This window comes from Piliocolobus tephrosceles, chromosome 11, assembly GCF_002776525.5.
Source record: "Piliocolobus tephrosceles isolate RC106 chromosome 11, ASM277652v3, whole genome shotgun sequence".
NCBI lineage: Eukaryota > Metazoa > Chordata > Mammalia > Primates > Cercopithecidae > Piliocolobus > Piliocolobus tephrosceles.
The window spans coordinates 87,829,251-87,847,060 of NC_045444.1; the positions used below are offsets into that span (position 1 = coordinate 87,829,251).

General features: G+C 37.8%; 1 protein-coding gene across 5 annotated transcripts in view; it reads right to left on the reverse strand.

The window, feature by feature from the left end:
* Positions 1 to 17,810, reverse strand: part of C2CD6 (C2 calcium dependent domain containing 6) — a 197,572-nt gene that overhangs the window by 46,217 nt on the left and 133,545 nt on the right. For 2 of the 5 annotated variants that reach the window (XM_023218925.2, XM_023218915.2), the window contains exon 2: positions 10,276 to 10,333. The exons of 2 other annotated variants lie outside the window; for them this stretch is intronic. Coding sequence is in view for 1 of the 3 variants with exons in the window: in XM_023218905.2 (XP_023074673.2) it covers positions 1,407 to 1,465; positions 10,276 to 10,309 (93 nt within the window). In the remaining 2 variants the exon portion in view is untranslated. Of the gene's footprint in view, positions 1 to 1,406; positions 1,466 to 10,275; positions 10,334 to 17,810 lie in introns of all 5 variants that reach the window. One more of the 5 variants, XM_023218905.2, reaches the window with a different exon arrangement.

Sequence of the window (17,810 nt, forward strand, 5' to 3'; positions counted from 1 at the left end):
CCGTCAACCACATTCACTATTATATTTTTAATTTCTCAAGATCGGGGGTCAGGAGATAAGTACATTAATTTTATGCACTCTAGGGTCAAATTCCAACTTTCTTACTGATTGTGACCTTATACAAGTTATCTAATTTCACTGAGACTCAGTTTTCTCCTCTGCAAAAGGAAAATAATAATAATGCTCATTTTTTGTAAGGATTAAATAAAATAATGGCCATAAAAAGCTTAACATGTTACCCATTATGTAGCATAGTCTCTTTAAATATTAACTGGCATGGTGTCTGCTATATAGTATGTATTTCCATAAATGTTTTATAAATTAGTCCCCATTTAACCTCTACTTAATGAATGAAGAGACTGGTGCCAGAATCCGGGTCTTCAGGCTTGAAATCTTGTGCTCCTTCTGCAACAACCTAGTACCTTATAGGTATGTGATTTTTTTTTTTTTCTAAATAAAAGTTTGGCCACATAATCTGACGGAATTCTCATATTATTTTTAGATGTATGAGTCAGTCTGGAATAAATAGTGTAAGCACCAAAACATTAAAATTTCCACAATACTTAATGGCTTATTGGGATAACTGGACTGAATTGTAGGATCAGTAATATTCTGAAAAATTTGGAATTGCTGTCTTTAAAGTGACTAAAGCCTATTGCATGAAGTCCAAGAAATTCTTATATCAAATCTTACTCTCTACAAGAGTATTAGCATAGGGTTCTGATTTCTTAGATTAAGAAAGTTAATCATTAAAAATTACAAGAAAGCACTGACACTTCTTTTGGCGCTTGGAATTTTCTCCACTGTATGAGCATGGTTCTTGCCTTCTGAGTGCAAAATATGAGGTGGACCATTTTCTTTCTCTTATTTGTCATTAAAATATTTCTTTCTTGCCTGATCTACATCTCAAGCTACACATTGCTGTTCCATTTCTGAAATACTTATTGCTGTTAGCCTGGCATGGCATTTAGACAACTGCATCTTGAACAATTAAACATTTTCAAAGTTCAAAGAATGAAATCCAAAATAGTTAACTTTAAGTATTAATGGGAAATTGGGATGAGAAAAGTGGCTTCTTTAAAATTGCTCATGTCCCAGTAGATGGGCAGCCATAGCCTGTGCTTTTCCAGTGCTATTGTGGTTTGCTTATTAAGCAATAACTATTTGGGGGGAGGTAGAAGCAACAAGTAGTGTAGCCTAAAGTTGATGTTACATTTGTATTACTTTATAATAATTTAAAAATTTATAAGTACCTATAAAATATATGATACAGTTGATTTATAATCAATGTATAAATGTATAATAATAAAGTATGTACTTTCTGGCAGAATACTGTCAGTAAATATTAATTCAAAACAATGTAAAATGCTAACGGTGGTTTTTAAAGGATGTATCAATCTACTTACTGCTTTGCCCTTTCTATTTATATTTCTCAGTCTGTAGGGTTTATCTTGTATTAACCCATCTGAAAAAGAATGAAGAAAATGATTATGTAAATAAGCTGCCACTTGTGGCATTTGACAAGTGTATTTTACAGACACATCTTTAGTGATTATGAGAGCACAGTTAAGAGCACAGGCTCTGGAGGAGACCGCTTAGACACAGTTTCTGTGACTATGTGACTAACTTGGGACAAGTCATTTGGCCTCCTTCAGCCTCGGTTTCCTCATTTGTCAAAAGACAAAGATCCTCCCTATAAGGTTGTTGTGTGATTTAATGGCTGAGAAACAAAAATTAAATCCTCAGCCCTGCAACCAACTGAGCAGACTCCCTCTTGGCCAGTGGACCCCAGATAAACCTTAAAAACTGAGTTCCCAGCCATGATGGGATGGGAGGTTGGTCATGCCTTGTTATACCCCTTCCTTTGCTAACCACCATTAGGCTTTCTTTCCTAATGGTTAAACAGAAACCAGCCCTTTCACAAGATTTATTCTCCCACTGATTTCAGCCAGCTGCCTGTTGCTGCCCCTCCCTTTTGTAATTTTGACACAGCTCCCACCAACACCACGGGCTGGTTCTGGCCAGTTTACGGAGACTGCACACAGGATGCCTCTGTGTCCTCCATTTCAACTTTTGATGTACGGAGTCTAATCTTAATGCATTTAAATGTTAAGTCTCCAGCCCAACGTGAACATAGGAAGAATGTAACATGTATGTTTGCTTACTACGCATGCACATGTCCCACTTGTCCTTAATATTCATAGCTCCTCCTATAACTTGTTAAATATGTAGCCAACCTGTTTAGCATAATTCCTCTCTCATCCTTTCCTCTCTCAAAGTGCCTGCTTCAGACTGGGCACAGTGGCCCACGGGCCTGTAATCCCAGCACTTTGGGAGGCCGAGGTGGGTGAAACCCGAGGTCAAGAGATTGAGACCATTCTGGCCAACATGGTGAAACCCTGTCTCTACTAAAAATACAAAAATTAGCTGGGTGTGGTGGCGCGCACCTGTAGTCCCAGCTACTCAGGAGGCTGAGGCAGGAGAATCACTTGAGCCTGGAAGGCAGAGGTTGCAGAGGGCCGAGATCACGCCATTGCACTCCAGCCTGGGTGACAAAGCAAGACTCCATCTCAAAAAAAAAAAAAAAGAAAGTGTCTGTTTCCAGCTTCTGCCCAAGGCTATGCTTCCCAGTATGTGGTTGGCCAAACTACAGGCTGCAACCCTTTTTAAGAAATAAAGCTCTTTTTTCCAAAATTTATGAACATTGTGATTCTTCAGTTGAGAGGGTTAAGGCATATAATAGCACTGTGTCTGGAATATAAGCAGCACAAAATAAATGTAATTTTGTTGATATTGTTACTGAGAAAAGAAAAATGGGTCAGAGTATGAGCTATGTAAGGTAAGAAAAATTTATTAGGCCCAGAGAAACATGAACACGTGACTTCAGTCATGACCCCCACCCTCCTGCCACCCCCACTTCCACGCCCATGCCTGGGGGCAATTGCTTAAAGTCATTTTGTTACTGGTTAGCTCCCTCACTTATTATCTTCATGTTTCAGAAATTTGTAATACAAACAAAAAATGAATAGCCAATCTATACCTTATGTTATCTTAATGGAAATTTTTGGTAAACAACTTAGAAACTGCCTCTTCTTTTCCTTTAAAAATACCCTTGTAACTGCTGCTAATTGGAGTATATATTCAGGGCAACTTGAGTCTATGCTCCTGGGTTGCTGTCCTCAAGCTTGGCCCAAATAGATTGTCTACCAATATAATTTTGCCTTCACTTTTTCCTTTCAAGTTGACATTGCTATCATTACTAACCCCCTATCCTCTAACACTTGACACATTGCACCCCTGGATCTGTCACCTAATGACCAACTACTATGTTCAATAGTAATGTTGAAATGCATACATTAAGTGATTAAAGTTAAATGTCACCATGCTCTGTACTTTCATGTACAGAAGATACACTCTTGTAGACAGATTATAGTAAATGTTTGTATCTAGTACTTCTAGTTTTGACTCTGGCTCTTAATGTTAGTTCAAAAAATAAATCAAAAAATCAAAAAAAATTTTTAAATCTTATCATTGAAATCCTGGTGCTTCTAGCCTTTTCTGTGACTGCTAAAGATTATGTACATTATTCAAAGCTGTGCTTCACTGGAAGTACTAAAAAAATGGCTTTACTTATCTTTCTTGGAGCTACCTCATTTTAGCCTGTCTTCTAGCAGTCATTTGGGTAATCTTCCATGACACATTTGCTATAGATACCCAACTCCGTAAAGCTGTGCAGAGAGTTTACATTCTAGATGTCTTTCATGAATAATTCTGGATTTCCTAAAGAATTAAATTCACGTCCCTAGAGAGGAACCTTATGTAACAAACTAAGACAATGACAAAGCAGGGAGTGAAATGACCAAGATCTTCAATGAAAAATTGTCAGCCTAGGCTAAAATATGGGTGCATAAATACTGTCAGCCTAGGCTAAAATATATGTGCATAAATACTACGAGTCGGAGGGTCTTTATGAAAGTAGCTTCAAAGTAACTGGACTAGGCACACACCTCTAATTTGCTTACAGGTAATGATAATTCTAGGAATCAACGAGAGTGCGATGTGAGCACTACTAAACTCTTTAATGCTTTGGTTTCATTTTATATAACATAAATACATTTTATGTAATATAATTATTTAATGTATATAATTTATTGGGTTAATTGTATAAGACTGGTCTGCATAAGTAAATGAAAAAGTATAATGCAAAGTATGACAAAAAAACATTTTTCATATATATTTTGAAATCTTATTTATATAGTTTTTAAAGGCTCTGTTCAGATATAATTCTAGGAATATAGATGTTTAGAGTAATAGACAATCCAACACTCTTAAAACTACCGCTTTCATTTTAAAGATGAGAAAAATTCCAGAAAAGTTAATGATCTGCCCAAGAGCAAGATAGTGGTGGGCAGTAAGAAAACAGGCCCTGTTTTCCCCTCCCAAGTATTTATTTTAAATTTTAGATACACCATAGATTGGACATTGCTTACAAAGACTCTTCAGAGGAAACTGGACAACTGGCTTATTTCACATGCATCTTTTATAAATTTTCAAATTACTCAGACTTTCCAAAATGTCTTTGTTGCCTCATATGTAAAAGAAAATTCACAGTGTCAACCTCACAGGGTTGGATGAAAATTAAATAATTTAATCTATGTGTAGCATGTACAAAGTTTTAAAGACTAAATAAGGCAATATAATGCAATTACAAAGAAGCATTGAAATATTTATTCTTGGTATCTAGTTTATTCCTATTTTTAAAATTGGAAAAGTAATACTTTTACAAGACAAATGATTGTCTAAGGTCACAGAACTAGTTAGTGGTAAAGCAGGGATAGGATCTACTTTATACCCTCATTAACATTTTTTATTACTTGGTAGAATAATTTCCCCCTTCCAATGAGTAGTTGGAAATAATAGAATAAGGAGTTTATTCTATCAGATTTACTCCAAAAGTCTGCCTATGGTTTGAAGAATCCAAAAGATATTAGAACAAAAGCTTTATGGGTATCTATCTTCATCTGTTTTTTGCTACCATAAAGAATATCTGAGACTGAGTATTTTATAAGCAACAGAAACTTATTTCTACAGTTTTAGAAGCTGGATAGTCCAATATCAAGGTGCCAGCATCTGGCAATGGCCTTCTGATAGTATTATTCCCTTGGTGGAAGGCAAGAGGACAAGCGAGGACAAGAGACAAATAGGGCCAAATGCATCCTTTATAAGGAACCCATGCTTGCTGATAATCCACTCCTGTGATAATGGCATTAATCCAGTCATGAGGGTGAAGATCTCTTGAACCAATCACCTCTTAAAGGTCCCACCTCCCAACACTGTTGCATTGGGCATTACATTTCCAACACATGCTTTTGAGGGATCTATTCAAACCATAACATTCTACCCCTGGCCCTCCAAAACTCACGTTCTTCTTACATGCAAAATACATTCATTCCATCCCAATAGCTACAAATTCCTAACTGATTCCAGTACCAACTCAAAAGTCCATAGTCTCATCAAAATCAGATACGGGCGAGAGTCAGGCACAATTTATTCTGAGATAAATTCCCTTTTAGCTGTCAGCCTGTGAAATTAAACAAGTTACCTGTTTCCAAAATAGAATGGTGGGACAGGCATGAAAGAGATATTCTCATTGCAAAAGGGAGGAACAGACAAGAAGAAAGCGGTTAATGCTCACAAGTAAGCCCAAAATCCAATGGAGTGCACATCAAATGTTAAGCCTCCAGAATAATCTTTCTTGACTCCATGTCCCAGCTTCTGGGCACACGGGGGCAGCGGTTGGGTCCCTAAGGCCTCAGGCAGCTGCATTCCCACAGCTTTGCTAGGCTTAACCCAAATAGCAGCTCTAAGGGGTTAGGGTCTTCTGCCGGCAGCTCTCCCGGGCTGGCATTGCAGGTGAGTAGCTCTACAGTTCTGATGTCTCTGCAAGAGCCCAAACCTCACCTTTCTGCTGGACATTGCCCTCACTGTAGCTCTCTACAAAAGTTCAACCCCTGCGACAAGTTTCTGCCTGGACCCCCCAGGCTGTCCACAATATCCTTTGAAATCTAGGTGGAGGTAGCTCATGAACTCTGTGCACCTGCAGAATTAACATCATATGAATGCCACCAAGACTTACCACTTGTACTCCATAGAGTGAAAACAGGAGCTGCACCCAGGTTGGCTTAAGCCACTGCTAGGGTGTCCAAGAAGGCCTTTGCTAAAATGTGGGGATAAGACACCTGAGGTGGCACAGAGAGTGAATGTTGAGGTCCCATGGGCTCCTCTCTGGAAACCTTGCCCTCAAGTTCCTAGTTTGCCTTTAAGATCCCTGAAATGCCTTCTGGGCCATTCTTCCATTTTCTTGATGAATATCACCTGGCTCCCTACTAGTTATGCTAATTTTGTTAGCAAACAGCAACTTGGCAACACCTTTGGTTTGCTTTCCTAAACATGCATTTCCATTCTTTACATTGGCTGGGCTGTGAATTTTTAAAATATTTCCTTTCTGCTTCCCCTTTAATTATAAATTTTATCTTTAAATCATTTATCTTCTCTTACATTCTACTATATGCAGTTAAAAGAAATCATGAAGCTCCTTCAATGTTTTGCTTAGAAATTTCTTTCACCAAATACCTTGTTCATCACTCTTAATTCTGCCTTCTATAAAGCCCTCAGGCATGGAGACAATTTAGCTAAGTTCTCTGCCACTTTATAACAGGATAACCTTTACTCCAGTTTCCAATACCTGGTTCCTCATTCCCATCTGAAGCCTCATCAGAATTGCCTTTCCGGTCTGTATTTCGACCATCATTCTCATAACAACCACTTATGTAATCCCTAAGAAGTTTCAGACTTTTCATACAGCTCTCTTCCTTTTCTGAGCTCTCACCAGAATCACTGGGGATTAAATACCTTAAAATTTTCCTAGCATTTAAAGTGTTAGTTCCTGAGACTGACATCCTACATTCTAAAATAGCTTTCTGCATCCCAATGTATGTTCTTAGAACTGGCATTACCGTATGAAACAGATGTATGAATATAGCTAAACCATTAAATTCTAATCATGGTAAAAATCCTTTATTTCTCTGCATTCTACTATTCAAGCTAAGCTAAAATTTCCATTTGGGAACTTTATTCTAAAACTATACTTCTCAACCATACTTTCCTTTGATTCTTTTACCCATAAGTCCTTAATTAGAATGTTCTCTCTATAACTCAAGAATGCTTATAATGCTTACAATGATATATGATTGCTTGATCATCTTCCTTCTATAGCAAGTGGTGTTTCAGCTATCTTATTATTTTCTCTTCATTTTAATTAGATTACTTCAGTCTGCTCTAAATGGTTATCCGGTCACTACACACTTGTGACAGTCTCAATTGCAAGAATAGTAAAACACTGTTACACTAATTGGTAAAAAGTTGCTACCTCAACAGAACCAGTGACAAAAACCACATGATTATCTCAATAGATGCAGAAAAGGCCTTCAATAAAATTCAATACTCCTTCATGCTAAAAACTCTCAATAAACTAGGTATTGATGGACCTCAAAATAATAAGAGCTATTTATGGTAAACCCATAGCCAATATCATACTGAATGGGCAAAAGCTGGAACCATTCCCTTTGAAAACTGGCACAAGACAAGGATGCCCTCTCTCACCACTCCTACTCAACATAGTATTAGAAGTTCTGGTCAGGGCAATCAGGCAAGAGAAAGAAATAAAGGTATTCAAATAGGAAGAGAGGAAGTCAAATTGTTTCTGTTTACAGATGACATGATTGTATATTTAGAAAACCCCATCATCTCAGCCCACAAACTCCTTAAGCTGATAATCAACTTCAGCAATGTCTCAGTATACAAAATCAATGTGCAAAAATCACAAGCATTCCTATACACCAATAATAGACAAGCAGAGAGCCAAATCATGAGGGAACTCCCATTCACAATTGCTAGAAAGAGAATAAAATACTTAGGAATACAACTTACAAGGGATGTGAGGACCTCTTCAAGGAGAACTACAAACCACTGCTCAAGGAAATAAGAGAGGACATAACAAATGGAAAAACATTCCATGCTCATGGATAGGAAGAATGAATACCATGAAAATGGTCATACTGCCCAAAGCAATTGACAGATTCAATGCTATTCCCATCAAGCTACCATAGACTTTCTTTGCAGAATTAGAAAAAAAATTTAAATTTAATATGGAACTGAAAAAGAGCCCACATAGCCAAGACAATCCTAAGCAAAAAGAACAAAACTAGAGGCATCATGCTACCTACTTCAAACTATACTACAAGGCTACAGTGACCAAAACAGCATGGTACTGGTACCAAAACAGATATATAGACGAATGGAACAGAACAGAGACCTCAGAAATAATACCACACATCTACAACCATCTGATATTCAACAAACCGGACAAAAACAAGCAATCGGGAAAGGATTCCCTATTTAATAAATTGTGCTGGGAAAACTGGCTAGCCATATGCAGAAAACAGAAAGTGGATCCCTTCCTTACATCTTATACAAAAATTAACTCAAGAGGGATTAAAGACTTAAATGTAAGACCTAAAACCATAAAAACCCTATAAGAAAACCTAGGCAGTACCATTCAGGACATAGTCACTTCATGACTAAAACATCAAAAGGAATTGCAACGAAAGTCAAAATTGACAAATAGGATCTAATTAAACTAAAGAACTTCTGCACAGCAAAAGAAACTATCATCAGAGTGAACAGGCAACCTACAGAATGGGAGAAAATTTTTGCAATGTATCCATCTGACAAGGTCTAATATCCAGAATCTATAAGGAACTTAAATTTACAAGAAAAAAACAACCCCATCAAAAAGTGGGCAAAGGATATGAACAGACACTTCTCAAAAGAAGACATTTATGTGGCCAACAAACATGAAAAAAAGCTCATCATCACTGACGATTAGAGAAATGCAAGTCAAAACCACAATGAGATACCATCTCACACTAGTTAGAATGGCAATCATTAAAAAGTCAGGAGACAACAGATGCTGGTGAGGCTGTGGAGACATAGGAATGCTTTTACACTGTTGGTGGAAGTGTAAACTAGTTCAACCATTGTGGAAGACAGTGTGGCAATTCCTCAAGGATCTAGCACCAGAAATACCATTTGACCCAGCAATCCCATTACCGGGTATATACCCAAAGGATTATAAATCATTCTACTATAAAAACACATGCACATGACATGTTTATTGCAGCACTATTTATAATAGCAAAGACTTGGAACTAACCCAAATGCCCATCAATGATAGACTGGATAAAGAAAATGTGGCACATATATACAATGGAATACTGTGCAGTCATGAAAAAGAATGGGTTCATGTCCTTTGTAGGGACATGGATGAAGCTGGAAACCATCATCCTCAGCAAACTAACACAGGAACGGAAAACCAAACACTGCATGTTCTCATCATAACTGGGAGTTGAACAAGGAGAACAAATGGACACAGGGAGGGGAACATCACACACCAGGGCCTGTCGATGTGTGGGGGGCAAGGGGTGAGAGAGAATTAGGACAAATACCTCATGCATGCAGGGCTTAAAACCTAGATGACAGGTTGATGGGTGCAGCAAACCACCATGGCAAATGCATACCTATGTAACAAACCTGCATGTTCTGCACATGTATCCCAGAACTTAAACAAACAAAAAAAGTTGCTACCTCAAGATATTCAAGTGTCACCTTACATATATTGTCCTGACTACCTTGCATCCCTTAGGAATCTTCCATTTCCCTCAACTCTAACATGGCACAGCAGTGGGTCTCCAGAACTCATCCAACAGAACTATGTAATCTGGTTTGCCAGGCTTATGCTATATTGGTTGTCAAATATTTTTATTATGATGCTGGGTGATACATTAAATGTATCTTCATAAGGTCACTGAACAACTTCTTGAATTAGAGAAAACTTCTGACTAGAAAGATTCATGGTGCAGACAAAAAGTTTGGAAACACAGATAAATAAATGTAATAATTGGTTTACTAATATCATAAAACTGGTAAAATATCTAGGTTTCCAGATTTTAAGGCCACCTGTATTTTGCTTTCCTTGATTTTCTGCTGACACTATAATTCCACAGGTTTTCATGCCAATAATCAAAAGTCATCATAGTGTAATTTACCTTTTGAAAGAAGGTCTTGATGGTAATTATTTTATATGAATTCATATTCCCAATTTCACTGAATAAGTTTATGAAAATTACAATAATTTATACATAAATAACATCTTACCTACAAAATGAGGGTCTATTACATATTCACTCATTTTTTGAGGTGGAAAATATGGATCCTGAAATTAAAACAGAAGAGAAAGTGAATAGAAATAATTAAATATCAATATAGCTTTTAAACTTAGTATTATTGTTGGTTATAAATGATAAAATGAGATTGAATGTTCTAAATTTGCTTTCTCTTATATAAGGTGTAGAATTTATTTACAATTTAACCTGTGCAACAGGAAGATAGTGAGATATATGCATGGATGAATGTATTAGCAGGTTGTCATTAGGAAACGTCAAGCATTAAAAGAAAACACATAATTACTTCACATGTCATGAACCTCTTATTGCCTGAGCCCCAGGAAACAACAATAGTAATTTAAAGAATATATGAAAACAAAAAGATTAGTATCAAAGAAAAAATTTATCAAAAAAGAAGATGTAAGTGACATCATAGAAAATGATGGAATAGGATGTCCAAAAATCAGTCCCTCCACGGAAATAAATATGAACTGTCAATGACTGACAGATCAATGATCTCAGAACTCCAGAATATAATCCCAAACTTGCAGCTAACAGGGCATTGATTAATAAAAAAAAATGGGGGTGGATTAATTCTGGTATTTGTGGAAAGCTCTGTCAGTTCACTGGCTGATCACTTAGATGATGGATCAGATTACAGACCCACCACAAACAAAGAATACAGTCTTTGCAAAAAATAGTTTACATAAGTCATTAAAAAGGTAATTGTAGCCCTCAACGATCAACAATAGCAACCCCTGGGGAAGGGGGATATTTTCAGAGTTACCACATTATAATATTTAAAATGCCCAGTTTTCACCAAAAAATTACAAGATGTACAAAAACAGAAAATATGTCCCATTCACAGGAAAAAAAACACACACACAAAAAACCAGAAATCTTTCCTGTGGAAGCCAAGACTTTGGACTTACTAGACAAAGATTTTAAAACAACTTTCCTAAATATGCTTAAAGAGCTGACAAAGTACAAAAGGGAGCTAAGCAAACAATGTATGCAAAAATTGAGACTGTCAATAAAGAATAAATTTAAAAAATATAAATTCTACAGTAGAAAGTGTAATAACAGAAATGTAAGATTTATTCAAGGGCTTCAATGGCAGATTAAAGCAGACAGGATGTAGAATTTGTGAACTTGAATATAGGACATTTGAAATTATCCAGAATGAGGAGCAGAAAGAAAAATGAATGAAGAAAAGTGAACACAGCCTAAATGACCTACAGGACAATCATCAAGTGTGCCAATATACACATTATCAGAGTCACAGGAAATGAGAAAGAAAGAATATTTGAGGAATTTACAGCCAAACACTTCCCAAATTTGATGAATGTCATAAATCAATACATCAAAGAAGCTCAAAGAACTCCAATGAGGATAAACTCAAAGTGCATCACAGCAGACATGTTATATAATAAAACTGCCAAAAGATGAAGAGTGAATTTGCAGCAACAGAGAAGTGACTTATATAAAAAGTTATCCTCAATAAGATTACCAGCCAATTTTTATCAATTTTTATCAGAAACTGTTTAAGAAGGCAGTGGAATGACAAAGTGCTGAAAACAAAACAAAAAAAAGATCTGTCAACCAAGAATCATACAACTAGTAAAAATGAAGAAGAAATTAAGTTAATCCCTAAGATTAAAAATATTTAGGGAGTTTGCCCTGGTGTAGACTGCCCTAAAAGAATTGCCAAGGAAGTTTTTCAGGATAAAGGAAAGGACCCTAGATAGTACTTTGAACACATATGAACAGATAAAGAACTCTGGAAATGGAGGTAAGTGGGGAAAAACCGTAGTTTTTTTTGTTTTTTTAAATACAAAGTTATCAGCTTAAATAGCCTGTTAAAACTATAATTTATGTAAGCTTCATGGTAACTATGAAAAGCAAAATCCATAGTAGATTAAAAAAGGATAAAAAGTGAGTACTCAAAGCATATATTATAAAAAAATCATCCAATAATAAAGGGAGACAGGAATAAAGAAACAAAGGATCTACGAAACAACCACAAAACAATTAACAAAATGGTGTTAGTAAGTTCTTACCTATAAATAATTGCTTTGAATGTAAATGGATTAAATTCTCCAATTAAACCACATAGAATGACTTGAATCGTTTAAAAACACAAGACCCAATTATATGTTACCTGAGACCCACTTCACCTTTAAGAACACACATAGCCTGAAAGTGAAAGGAGGTAAAAAGATATTCCATGCAAATGGAAATAAGAGCAGGAGTAACTATAGTTATGCCAAAGAAACCAGACCTTAAATCACAAACTGTGAAAGAGACAAAGGAGGTCATTATATAATTATAAAAGGGTCAATTCATCAGAGAATATAACAATTGTAAATATATATGCACCCAAAATTAGAATAAATATAAAGCAAATATTAATAGATCTGAAGAAGGAGGTAGACTACAATACAACAATAGTAGAGGACTTCAGGCTGGTCTGAGTGTAATGGTGTTTACAACTTAATTGATCACAACCAGTTACAGATTCCTTTGTTTCTTCTCCACTCCAGCTGCTTCACTTGACTAGCTTTAAAAAAAAAGAAAAAAAAATAGTAGAGGACGTCAGTAATACCCCACTTTCAACACTGGACAGATAATTCAGACAGAAAATTAAGAAGGAAACATTAGGCTTGAACTACACTTTAGACCAAATGGAACTAAAAGGCATGTACAGAACATTCCACCCAACAGCAGCAGCATATACATTCTTTCCCAGAACACACAGAACATTCTCCAGGATAGGTCATATGTCAAGCCACAAAACAAGCCTTAACTAATATATAAGATTGAAATCATATCAACTATGTTTTCTGATGACAATTGTATGAAACCAGAGATAAATTACAAGAGAAATTTTGGAAAATTTACCAATATGTGGAAATTAAACATGTCCCTGAACAATTAATGGTCAAAGAAGAAACTAAAATAGGAAATTATAAAAATATCCTGAAACAAATGAAAATAGACACACAACATACCAGAAATTATAGTATGCAGCAAAGCAGTTCTTTGAGGAAACTTTATAGCAAAAAATGTCTACATCAAAAAAGAAGAAAAATCTCAAGCAACCTAATGTTACATCTAAAGCAACTATTAATAGAAAAAGAACAAACTAAGTCCACAGTTAGTAGAAGAAATAATAAAGATCAGAGCAGAAACAAGTAAAATTGAGACTAGAAGAAAGTAGAAAAGATCAATGAAACTAAGCATTGGTTTATTGAAAAAAAAAATCAAACTGGCAAACCTCTAACTACATTAAGAAAAAAAAGAGTAGAGGGCGGAGCAAGATGGCCGAATAGGAGCAGCTTCAGTCTCCAACTCCCAGCGCGAGCGAAACAGAAGACCGGCGATTTCTGCATTTTCAACTGAGGTACTGGGGTCATCTCACTCGGGAGTGCCGGACAATCGGTGCTGGTCAGCTGCTGCAGCCCGACCAGCGAGAGCTGAAGCAGGGCGAGGCATCGCCTCACCTGGGAAGCGCGAGGGGGAAGGGAGTCCCTTTTCCTAGCCAGGGGAACTGAGACACACAACACCTGGAAAATCGGGTAACTCCCACCCCAATACTGCGCTGTAACACCGGCACACCGGAGATTGTATCCCACACCTGGCTGGGAGGGTCCCACGCCCACGGAGCCTCTCTCCTTGCTAACACAGCAGTCTGCGGCAATCTAACCGCAAGGCAGCAGCGAGGCTGGGGGAGGGGCGCCCGCCATCGCTGAGGCTTAAGTAGGTAAACAAAGCCGCTGGGAAGCTGGAACTGGGAGGAGCTCACAGCAGCTCAAGGAAACCTGCCTGTCTCTGTAGACTGCGCCTCTGGGGACAGGGCTCAGCTAAAGGAGTAGAAGCCTGTGAAACGCGAACGACTCTGTCTGACAGCTTTGAAGAGAGCAGGGGATCTCCCAACACGGAGGTTGAGATCTGAGAAGGGGCAGTCTGCCTGCCCAAGTGGGTCACTGACCCCTGAGTAGCCTAACTGGGAGACATCCCCCACTAGGGGCAGTCTGACACCCCACACCTCACAGGGTGGAGTACACCCCTGAGAGGAAGCTTCCAAAGCAAGAATCAGACAGGTGCACTCGCTGTTCAGCAATATTCTATCTTCTGCAACCTCTGCTGCTGATACCCAGGCAAACAGGGTCTGGAGTGGACCTCAAGCAATCTCCAACAGACCTATAGCTGAGGGTCCTGACAGTCAGAAGGAAACCTATCAAACAGGAAGGACACCTATATCAAAACCCCATCAGTACGTCACCATCATCAAAGACCAGTGACAGATAAAACCACAAAGATGGGGAAAAAGCAGGGCAGAAAAGCTGGAAATTCAAAAAATAAGAGCGCATCTCCTCCTGCAAAGGAGCACAGCCCATCGCCAGCAACGGATCAAAGCTGGTCAGAGAATGATTTTGATGAGATGAGAGAAGAAGGCTTCAGTCCATCAAACCTCTCAGAGCTAAAGGAGGAATTACGTACCCAGCGCAAAGAAACTAAAAATCTTGAAAAAAAAGTGGAAGAATTGACAGCTAGACTAATTAAGGCAGAGAAGGTCATAAACGAAATGACAGAGATGAAAACCATGACACAAGAAATACGTGACAAATGCACAAGCTTCAGTAACCGACTCGATCAATTGGAAGAAAGAGTATCAGCGATTGAGGATCAAGTGAATGAAATGAAGCGAGAAGAGAAACCAAAAGAAAAAAGAAGAAAAAGAAATGAACAAAGCCTGCAAGAAGTATGGGATTATGTCAAAAGACCAAATCTACGTCTGATTGGGGTGCCTGAAAGTGAGGGGGAAAATGGAACCAAATTGGAAAACACTCTACAGGATATCATCCAGGAGAACTTCCCCAACCTAGCAGGCCAGGCCAACATTCAAATTCAGGAAATACAGAGAACGCCACAAAGATACTCCTCCAGAAGAGCAACTCCAAGACACATAATTGCCAGATTCACCAAAGTTGAAATGAAGGAAAAAATCTTAAGGGCAGCCAGAGAGAAAGGTCGGGTTACCCACAAAGGGAAGCCCATCAGACTGACAGCAGATCTCTCGGCAGAAACTCTACAAGCCAGAAGAGAGTGGGGGCCAATATTCAACGTTCTTAAAGAAAAGAATTTTCAACCCAGAATTTCATATCCAGCCAAACTAAGTTTCATAAGTGAAGGAGAAATAAAATTCTTTACAGATAAGCAAATGCTTAGAGATTTTGTCACCACCAGGCCTGCCTTACAAGAGACCCTGAAGGAAGCCCTAAACATGGAAAGGAACAACAGGTACCAGCCATTGCAAAAACATGCCAAAATGTAAAGACCATCGAGGCTAGGAAGAAACTGCATCAACTAATGAGCAAAATAACCAGTTAATATCATAATGGAAGGATCAAGTTCACACATAACAATATTAACCTTAACTGTAAATGGACTAAATGCTCCAATTAAAAGACACAGACTGGCAAACTGGATAAAGAGTCAAGACCCATCAGTCTGCTGTCTTCAGGAGACCCATCTCACATGCAGAGACATACATAGGCTCAAAATAAAGGGATGGAGGAAGATCTACCAAGCAAATGGAGAACAAAAAAAAGCAGGGGTTGCAATCCTAGTCTCTGATAAAACAGACTTTAAACCATCAAAGATCAAAAGAGACAAAGAAGGCCATTACATAATGGTAAAGGGATCAATTCAACAGGAAGAGCTAACTATCCTAAATATATATGCACCCAATACAGGAGCACCCAGATTCATAAAGCAAGTCCTTAGAGACTTACAAAGAGACTTAGACTCCCATACAATAATAATGGGAGACTTCAACACTCCACTGTCAACATTAGACAGATCAACGAGACAGAAAGTTAACAAGGATATCCAGGAATTGAACTCATCTCTGCACCAAGCGGACCTAATAGACATCTATAGAACTCTCCACCCCAAGTCAACAGAATATACATTCTTCTCAGCACCACATCACACTTATTCCAAAATTGACCACATAATTGGAAGTAAAGCACTCCTCAGCAAATGTAAAAGAACAGAAATTATAACAAACTGTCTCTCTGACCACAGTGCAATCAAACTAGAACTCAGGACTAAGAAATTCAATCAAAACCGCTCAACTACATGGAAACTGAACAACCTGCTCCTGAATGACTACTGGGTACATAACGAAATGAAAGCAGAAATAAAGATGTTCTTTGAATCCAATGAGAACAAAGATACAACATACCAGAATCTCTGGGACACATTTAAAGCAGTATGTAGAGGGAAATTTATAGCACTAAGTGCCCACAAGAGAAAGCAGGAAAGATCTAAAATTGACACTCTAACATCACAATTAAAAGAACTAGAGAGGCAAGAGCAAACGCATTCAAAAGCTAGCAGAAGGCAAGAAATAACTAAGATCAGAGCAGAACTGAAGGAGATAGAGACACAAAAAACCCTCCAAAAAATCAATGAATCCAGGAGTTGGTTTTTTGAAAAGATCAACAAAATTGACACTCTAACATCACAATTAAAAGAACTAGAGAGGCAAGAGCAAACACATTCAAAAGCTAGCAGAAGGCAAGAAATAACTAAGATCAGAGCAGAACTGAAGGAGATAGAGACACAAAAAACCCTCCAAAAAATCAATGAATCCAGGAGTTGGTTTTTTGAAAAGATCAACAAAATTGACAGACCGCTAGCAAGATTAATAAAGAAGAAAAGAGAGAGGAATCAAATAGACGCAATAAAAAATGATAAAGGGGATATCACCACCGACCCCACAGAAATACAAACTACCATCAGAGAATACTATAAACACCTCTACGCAAATCAACTAGAAAATCTAGAAGAAATGGATAATTTCCTGGACGCGTACACTCTTCCAAGACTAAACCAGGAAGAAGTTGAATTCCTGAATAGACCAATAGCAGCCTCTGAAATTGAGGCAACACTTAATAGCCTGCCCACCAAAAAAAGCCCAGGACCAGATGGATTCACAGCTGAATTCTACCAGAGGTACAAGGAGGAGCTGGTACCATTCCTTCTGAAACTATTCCAATCAATAGAAAAAGAGGGAATCCTCCCTAAATCATTTTATGAGGCCAGCATCATCCTGATACCAAAGCCTGGCAGAGACACAACAAAAAAAGAGAATTTTAGACCAATCTCCCTGATGAACATCGATGCAAAAATCCTCAATAAAATACTGGCAAACCGGATTCAGCAGCACATCAAAAAGCTTATCCACCATGATCAAGTGGGCTTCATCCCTGGGATGCAAGGCTGGTTCAACATTCGCAAATCAATCAACGTAATCCAGCATATCAACAGAACCAAAGACAAGAACCACATGATTATCTCAATAGATGCAGAAAAGGCTTTTGACAAAATTCAACAGCCCTTCATGCTAAAAACGCTCAACAAATTCGGTATTGATGGAACGTACCTCAAAATAATAAGAGCTATTTATGACAAACCCACAGCTAATATCATACTGAATGGGCAAAAACTGGAAAA